Here is an 8,620-nt window from a genome sequence, read left to right on the forward strand (position 1 = left end):
GAGAGAGAGCGGTGTTGTGGGGCCTGCGGACACGTGTCGTGAGCAGGAGGCGGAGGTTACGAGCACACCGAGCCTCCGCCTGATATGTAGCGTTTTCCAATAGAATACGTCACCGTATTGGACTTGGGGTCGGGGATATTCTCATCTTCTTCTCATAAAGAGGGGATCGGTCGAAGAACGTCCACCCAATTTTCGCTTAAACCATTGAAGAATCGTTCCATGGCGATGGCGGCGCTTCGACACGGGGCCAGGAGGCTTGCTTGCCAGCGACCGCCGGCGATATTTAGGGCGGCCGTTGCGGACGAGCAACGGCGGCTCATCCACGTCGGTCCGCCTGCAGTGGGCCGCACCTTCTCTCTGGCGGAGGAGCAACGACGGCTGTCGCCGAGGCTAATCCATGGGGGTAGGTCTACAGTAGGGCGGACCTATGCCCGCCCGCTGCGCTCAAACCATGTAAGTGACGCGCTCCTAAAATAATTTCAGATCTTTCTCTCGTTTCCCCCTCGATTTGCCTACTAGACCTAGCGCTGCGCGAATAACTCGATCTAGGATCTTCTCTGTCTACATAAGCTTAGCCGTCCATGTTATATATATTAAATCAAACAATTCCCAACATTATTCGCAAAAAAAAAAACCCAACATGGTGTGTTTGTCTCCATGAAGTTTCAGGGGATCTAGGTTGTTTAGAACCAATCAAGTTAAGGGCTTCTTTGATTCATAGGATTTGGATAGGAATTGTGTAGGATTTAGATCTTATTGGAATTTTTCCTACACTAGTTGTTTGAATCATAGGAACATATCCTATTGTAACTAATTATATAGGAATTTTGTAGTGCAAATCCTATAGGAATAAAACATTAAGTCATACCTCTTGGAAAAATTTCTTTGGCACAATCAAACACAACTCATCTTCCTATTGGATTGAACTAGCCATGATATTCCAATCATATGCTTTTCCTATTCATATGATTTTTCTTTCCTATGAATCAAAAACAACCCTAAAGCTTTTTTCCCCCTTTTTCTGAGGAGCAATGAAACTAGTACAAAGCTGCGTTCCCTGTCCCATCATCAAATACCAAGTCAGGAATTCCAGACTACAACTTCCCCTGACCCATTGGCTACACATGGTCATCGCTCGTCTACCATTTAATTTTTTTGTCTGGGCCTGAATACTGCTAAGTTGTGCTTGTGACCTGCTCAGTTTGAAAAGTAATATAATGTCAAACATGGATACCACTAAGTTGTGCTTGTGATCCATCTCCATATTGAATAAAGAAAATCAGATAGAAACATGCGTTTGGGTCAAAATATAAGGCGATGCCCCACTTTCCTTAGGAATGGAACCTAAGATAAATGGTAACCTGAAAGATGATAGAATGCTAATGCACTAAATTATGGATTACAAAGCATAGCAAATTAAGTACAATTGAAATCAGTCTTCTTTACCATCACAAGTGAAAATATGACTATCCGTCCCACCTATGTCTGCCATCGTGATCACTCACCGTTTAGTACACTCATGTCCATTTAATGTACTCCCTCCTTCCCAAAATAGGATGCCTATAATTTTTGGTCAAAGTAAAAAAAAAAGATCAACTATATAGAAAAAAAATCAACATCTCCAATACCAAATGCACACAATATGAAAATATATTTCATGATGATTCTAACAATATTAATTTGAGACTATAAATGTTGATAGGTTTTCCTATATAGTTGATCAAACTTTGAAATGTTTGATTTTGACCAAAAACTATAGGCAACTTATTTTGGGAAGGAGGGAGTATTGATTCACATGAAGTACATATTAAGCTCTTCACACCACGAATTTGACCGCATCCCTGGCATATGCTTTGTTCACCTCGATCTTCTGCGGTCATGTTCCTCTCGAGGGAGAACTCTGCTTCTTCAGCACGAGATGTGCACCTCCGAACCCAACCTTCCACATCAGATGCGCACTGAACTCTGTTCTTTTGTCCAGTTCCTGATACACAAGTACTGATATGTGTGTTCCTACTCTCTCTCTATCTCTCTCTCTCTCTAATAACTTAACAAATAATCCATTGTTTCGCTCTCTATGATTCCTGCACGGATGCAACAATTTGTTAGATTTGAAGGAGCAACACAATGCAAGCTTTGGTCTTGCTAATCTGTAGGAACAAAAAAGGCTTACCTGGTAAGTTCGACGTCGTTGTTATCCATAGCCCTCGTAATCAGAAGTTGAAGATATTATACCAGCAGTTGGCAGCAACAGAAAATTGATGTTCGCAAAGGGAGAGGCCCCTGAGCCCTAGACACAGCCATGTTCTATCCTGGCCTTTTCGAATCATGACGGTCAGACCCATTAAATGTGTATTTTGCTATGTATTCAGTCGTATTACTATTTTGACCAACCTTCTGAATTTAATTATGCTAGTCCACGGATCACGATGCTATGCATAGCTGCACACATACGATGTGCGCTTGTGGCTGAGAGCCGAAAGTTTGTGTCCCATCATATGGCTATATTTTGTTCTAAATAAAATATAGTCATCCCTATCATTATTTATGCCTAGATGTCGGTGGAAGGATCACAGTGTCTGAGTTTCCATATTAGAGGGCATTGCATTGTACAAAATGTTGAAGGAGTCTCACATTTTTCCTAACTAGATCAGGTGTGAGGCCTAAACATCCAAAGCTGACTGTCAAATTGGTCAGGCTTGCTGACGAGAGGCTAAGTTGGTGTTGTTATTGTTACTCACTCTATTTGTTTTTATTTATTTTGTTTCAGCGTGGTAAACCTAAGCCAAGCACTTACCAGGAAAGGTTGACGGCATATGTCAAGCTTGCTGAGCTTGTTAAGGACGCTTTGATGGAAGTCCTTAAACTTTCATGTTTTGCTCTTGCTGGTTTACTATTATGGAATGACTTGAAAGGGCCTCGCCATGTTCCTCGGATAACTCGAATACTGGTGAGTTTCTAACTGTGATACTTCAGATTGAAGGCATTTCTAGCGATTAGTTCAATTAGTTTATGTGGTCTTTTTTTCTTCTTTGAGAGACTAATGTGGTCTTGCTTTTGCTTGTTTATTATGTGTTTAGCTAGAGTCCGGCCCTCCTGAAGAGCTGCGAGCTGGAGGTGGAAAAAAGAGTGACGCTGGGTCCAAGTCTTCCTGAAGATCTGGAGCGGATCTGTTGACCACTATATGTCCGCCATTGACTTAGCCTATCTTATATTTTTGTAGTACTCCTAGTTTCTACTTTCTACTATGCTGCTGCTGGTTTGTCGACGAATCATCTTATACTAGCAAAATACCTGCACGTTGCCGCGGAATAATAAGAAAACAAGTAGGTCTTCACCAGCTCGTTAACAAGTCTTCTCTTATATTTTACTCCATGCAACTACTTGTCCGCAGCTTCTAATGCATTTGCTCTCGACTACATAATTCGGGCATTATCTGAGCAATGATAGAAATCGCTAGTTTGGCACAACAAAGTATTTCTAAAACTGAAGTATTACAAAACCAAAGTATTTTATGCTTCTCCTGAAAATACTTCAGTTTCAGAAAAAAAGGTTTAGGCTCCGTTTGGTGACAAAGTATTTTTGAAGTATTTAAGCAATACCGCGGGTTTTTAAAATACCGTGGTTTCAAATACTTTGATGTGTTTGGCTGTGACTAGAAACTGCAGTATCGATACTTTAGTATACCTTAAACTGTGGTATTTTTGAACTATTGAAAAAACAGCTTCAGACCTCTTTTTTTTGAAACGGAGAAGCAATAAAAAGAGTTCCCAGCTCGTTTCTACCTTAAGCTGCCGTCGCTACCATCTATATTCTCGGGATGGGATAGTGGTCAGCCAAAACAAACAACAAATACTTTTATCTTTCATCCGTTATTTATTTCCTGTTAATTTGATCCGACCTCGGCGTCCGGCCGGCAAGAGAGTCTACGAGAACGCATGCTTTTTCAGGTTAGCTTTCACTTCCTAAAGTTGGTATGTTAGAGAGTGAGCATGTTTTACCAATCAAAAGTTGATCAAAGGGGCTGTAAAACAACATTTCCCAAACACTATGTAATTTTTGCCAAAGCTGAGAAATACTAAAGTATCCAGAAACTGAAGTATTCTTTGCCACGCACACAAATACGTCAGTTTTATAATACTTCAGTTTAGAAAAACTTTGTTGCCAAACTAGGCCTTAGAGTAAATTTTTCAATACTTCAAAAGTAGCACGTTTTGAGGCATAGTGAAGTACTCCCGCTGGTTCGAAAAAAGAGTTGGAAAAGGTAGGAAAACCATTGAACTTTTTTCTTCCTCAACCCACACTCCCTCCCACTCGCTTGGTACCGCGCGGTGCGGTGTGCACATGAAACCCTCACCCCGCACGAAACTTGCACCCCACTCACTCGGCTCCTCGCCTTGTCGTTGAGCTCCCCGCGCCACCGAGATCCCATCGCCGCACCACCAAGCCCTCACGTAGAATGATGCAAATCACAACGCATTGATGTGAGACAAATACATGTACCTATATAGGTCATAACCTCAACTATACATGGAAGGAGGTGAGTCTGTCATAAATACAGAAGATACACGTACAAATATACACATATCTCAACACCCCCGCAGTCGAAGCGTCGATAGAACCGACGCAAAGACTGGATCGAAACTCCTCAAAGGACGCTGTAGGTAGGTCCTTGGTCATGATGTCCGCAAACTGCTGAGAGGTGGGCACATCAAGAACACGAATGTGGCCAAGAGCCACCTGCTCCCGAACGAAGTGGATGTCCAGCTCGATGTGCTTGGTGCGGCGATGATGAACCGGGTTGGCGGAGAGGTAGACCGCGGAGACATTATCACAGTAGACCAAGGTGGCCTTGGCGATGGGAACCGAGAGCTCGCCAAGAAGCTGTCGGAGCCAGGAGACCTCGGTGACGGCATTGGCGTTGGCGACGGCACGGTACTCTGCTTCGGCACTGGAGCGGGAGATCGTGGGATGTCGCTTAGACGACCACGAGATAAGCGAGGGTCCAAGGTAGACACAATAGCCCGACGTGGAGCGTCGCGTATCGGGGCAGCCGGCCTAGTCTGCATCGGAGTAGGCGATGATGTCCATGGCGGTGGAGGCGTGAAGCGAGAGACCAAGATCCATGGTCCCACAGATGTAGCGAAGTATGCGCTTGACCGCAGTCCAATGAGCATCGCGCGGAGCATGCATATGGAGGCATACCTGCTGAACGGCGTACTGGAGCTCTGGGCGTGTCAGAGTGAGGTACTGCAGGGCACCAGCGATGGACCGATAGGAGGACGCATCGGGTGCGGGCGCTCCATCCGTAGCGGAGAGCTTGGACCCCGTGTCGACAGGCGTGGCCGCGGCCTTGCAATTAAGCATGCCAGCGCGGTCGAGGAGCTCACGTGCGTACTTGCGCTGGTGCAGGAAGAAGCCATCGGCGCGACGAACAACCTCGATGCTGAGGAAGTAGTGTAGGGGCCCAAGTCCTTGAGGGCGAACTCAGCACGAAGACAGTCGGTGAGGCTGAAAGAACATCTCTCACATTATGTTTTGTGTGTTTGATGTCAATATATGTGATACACTAATGTTTGTTTAAGTGGTACAGGGATTACATAGATACATGTTCATGTGTGTTGGATATGGTCAGTCTGTCAAAAGAAAACAGCAAAAAGTTGGTCAGGCCGGATAATCCGGGCCGGATATTGTGGAAATATCCGGCCCCCAGTTTTCGGCTAAGTCTTTGAGGAAAAGCAGCGCAGTATAGGGGCCGGACATTTGCCCGGATATTGTCCCGGTTTTGTACCAGGGCCGGAATATCCGGGCCGGATATTTTGGAAATATCCGGCCCCCTCGAATTTGGCTAAGGACCTGAAGAAAATCAAGTCTGGCATGGGGCCGGACATTTGGTCGGATTTTGTCATGGTTTTGTCCCAGAGGCCGGATTATCCGGGGGGGGGGGGGTGGATTATCCGGCCCTTACTTAGGCCGGAATATCCGGCCCCCCGGAAGCTGCAACGGCTCATTTTCTTGGGGGGGTATAAATACCCCCTTCTTCTACCTTGGATGTTTGCTCAATCATTGCTCAAGAAATCTGCCAAGCCACCTCCATTAGAGCCACCTCAAGAAACACAAGATTTGCAAGATCTCCTTCCTCCCCCAACCAAAGCTCTTGATCTTTGGAGATTCGAAGGAGAAGACACCGATCTACATCCTCACCGAAGCGTTCTTCATTTCCCCCTCTCTTGTTTGAGGGATCTCATGCTAGTGTTCCTATTTGGTTCCCTAGTTGATTTGTGTTGATGTGTTGTTGTTGATTGTTGTATTATTACAGATTTGGGAGCCTCCAATTCAGTTGTGGATGTGTACCCCAAGAACCTTGTAAAGGCCCGGTTTCCGCCTCGAGGAAATCCCTTAGTGGAAGTGGGCTAGGCCTTCGTGGCGTTGCTCACCGGAGATCTGAGTGAAGCCTTCGTGGCTGTTGGTTTGGCTTTCGTAGCAACCACACTCCTCCAAACGTAGACGTACCTTCTTGCAAAGGAAGGGAACTACGGGAATCATCTCTGTGTCATCGCGTGCTCCACTCTCGGTTACCTCTATCCTATTCTATCTCTTATATTGCTTAGTTATATCTTGCTTAGTTGTTAGCCTTGTCATATAGGTAAATTCACTTAGTTGCATATCTAGAGAATTTACCTTTTGTGTGAAGCCTAAATTGAAAAAGAACTGAAAATTGGTTAGCACCTATTCACCCCCCCCCCTCTAGGTGCGGCATACGATCCTTTCAATTGGTATCAGAGCCTCGTCTTCTCATGCATACTTTTCTTGTATCCGACCTTATGGTTGCATCTTGGCATGAATCTCTTGATTTGCAAATGTTGTGCTTCTTGCAAAAGTCTTTATGAAACCTCTTTATTGTGAATGTGAGTAATTTGAGATGAGTGCATTTGTTGGGAAGTATTTTAAATCATGCTCATGATTCATCCATCCCAACTATGCCTATCTAGCAATTTTGTTGCATATCAATTCCTCAAGGCTCTCACATGTGCAATATAGATGAAAGTGCAAATTTAGTTACTTCTTTTGGTATCCCCGTTTGTGATACTTGTTGCCTTTCTCAAATGCATCCCAACTATCTTCTATCCCTTGTTGATATTTGTGATGTATTTTAGTTGTTTGTGGTTTGAAGTTCATGAATGTACAATAAGATAAAATTGAGCCTTTGGCCATGCTATTAAGCAAAAATTCTTATTGGTATATTGCATGACTTCGTCTTGGATATCATACTATTTTTCTTGCGTATCTATTTTGTGTGTGCATGTTTCTTTGTGAATAAATATCTTTGTGATATTGCCCACTTAGAGAAACTTATACACATAAGAAATGATACATCTCCTTTTGATATCTTATTTATTTATTGCATGTTGATTGGTCATGCTAAGCAATATAATTCATTGAAGACTATGATGATGCTTTTTGCTCATCCTTGTAATAGTCTTATTCATTGAAGACAGCGATGATGCTTTATCATGCCTTTCACATATCCTCTTGGTTGAGCCTTTTTATTATGGTGCCTCTTACTTGTTGCTCAACCATTTGTTTGTTGCAAGTGGTAAGCTTAATTTTCTAACTATGATCTATTGCAAATGTTTGTGTTTTTAAATGGTAAGGAGGGAGTGAGGATTCCATGTTATGCATATTGTATTCAAATGCAACATTTTATTTTATGCATGTACCTTGGGGAGCTTCCTCATTTGATTTAGAACACTATCTTGTGGTGATCATTAGAGTTTGATTCACTTGGTATCTTTTGTTTTTGAATGATATCATGGGAGTGATGATTCCATGTTTGTGCACTTTATACTCCAATGCAAATTGTCTAGTTTTGTGCACAAACCTTGGGGAGCTTCCTCATATTATTTAGAGCAATCTTCTTGATCTTATCATAATATCTATCTTTCTTTTGGTATCTTCCTTGTGGTTCATTTGCTTCATTTGTTGAAGCTTCTTTACTTTGTTATCTTTTTGCAATCTTTGATCCTATCTATAGTGTGATTCCTTCCGAATATTCGTCATTGGATATGTGCATTTGATTCCACTCAAATTATGAGAAATGCACACGCTATGGAGGAACTCTCACTATATTGGCCTTCTAAATTTTTCACCCATTTCGGCAATTGGTGCCAATGGGGAGAAGTTTGGAGGGTTTAAGGGAATTTGGTTATGTCTTTGCTTTGTGCTTAAGCATGTGCCTTTATTGCATTGCATCTTGTTGCTTTGCATAGTTGAATATGTAGAGGAAACTCCACTAGGCTTTGAATGCCAATATATGCAATGAAAGTCAAGATCATTCACACATGCATATATTATGGGGGAGTTTGCTCTATATATTCAACTTATTTGTTACCTAAATTCCTTATATAAACCCTCTCAAAGAGATTGTCATCAATTACCAAAATGGGGGAGATTGAAAGTGCATGGAGCCCCCATGTGTGGTTTTGGTAATTAATGACAATCCCTATGGACTAATGTTTGCATTGAGTTATATTTGTAGGAGTTGTCCATAGGCAATTCTTGAACCATATGTTGGCTTCAAGGTTGCAATAAGAAGAAATTGATGAAGGATATCAAGTGT

At 42.8% G+C, this 8,620-nt stretch overlaps 1 protein-coding gene across 1 annotated transcript; it reads left to right on the forward strand.

Annotated features, from left to right (window-relative positions):
- Window positions 1–108: 108 nt before the first annotated feature.
- Window positions 109–3,349, forward strand: LOC124678286. Its single transcript, XM_047214227.1, has 3 exons — window positions 109–453; window positions 2,771–2,950; window positions 3,081–3,349. The coding sequence occupies exons 1-3, from the start codon at window positions 220–222 to the stop codon at window positions 3,153–3,155; spliced, it is 489 nt and encodes a 162-aa protein (XP_047070183.1). The 5' UTR covers window positions 109–219; the 3' UTR covers window positions 3,156–3,349.
- Window positions 3,350–8,620: the final 5,271 nt, after the last annotated feature.

This window comes from Lolium rigidum, chromosome 1 (assembly GCF_022539505.1).
Source record: "Lolium rigidum isolate FL_2022 chromosome 1, APGP_CSIRO_Lrig_0.1, whole genome shotgun sequence".
Classification (NCBI taxonomy): domain Eukaryota; kingdom Viridiplantae; phylum Streptophyta; class Magnoliopsida; order Poales; family Poaceae; genus Lolium; species Lolium rigidum.

What these genes read in the sequence shown, in the direction of transcription:
- LOC124678286 (XM_047214227.1), top strand. Translation starts at nt 220, where the DNA reads ATGGCGATGGCGGCGCTTCGACACGGGGCCAGGAGGCTTGCTTGCCAG. An exon ending in GCCCGCTGCGCTCAAACCAT is followed by an intron (nt 454 to 2,770) that starts GTAAGTGACGCG and finishes ATTTTGTTTCAG; the next exon opens with CGTGGTAAACCTAAGCCAAG. An exon ending in CTCGGATAACTCGAATACTG is followed by an intron (nt 2,951 to 3,080) that starts GTGAGTTTCTAA and finishes TTATGTGTTTAG; the next exon opens with CTAGAGTCCGGCCCTCCTGA.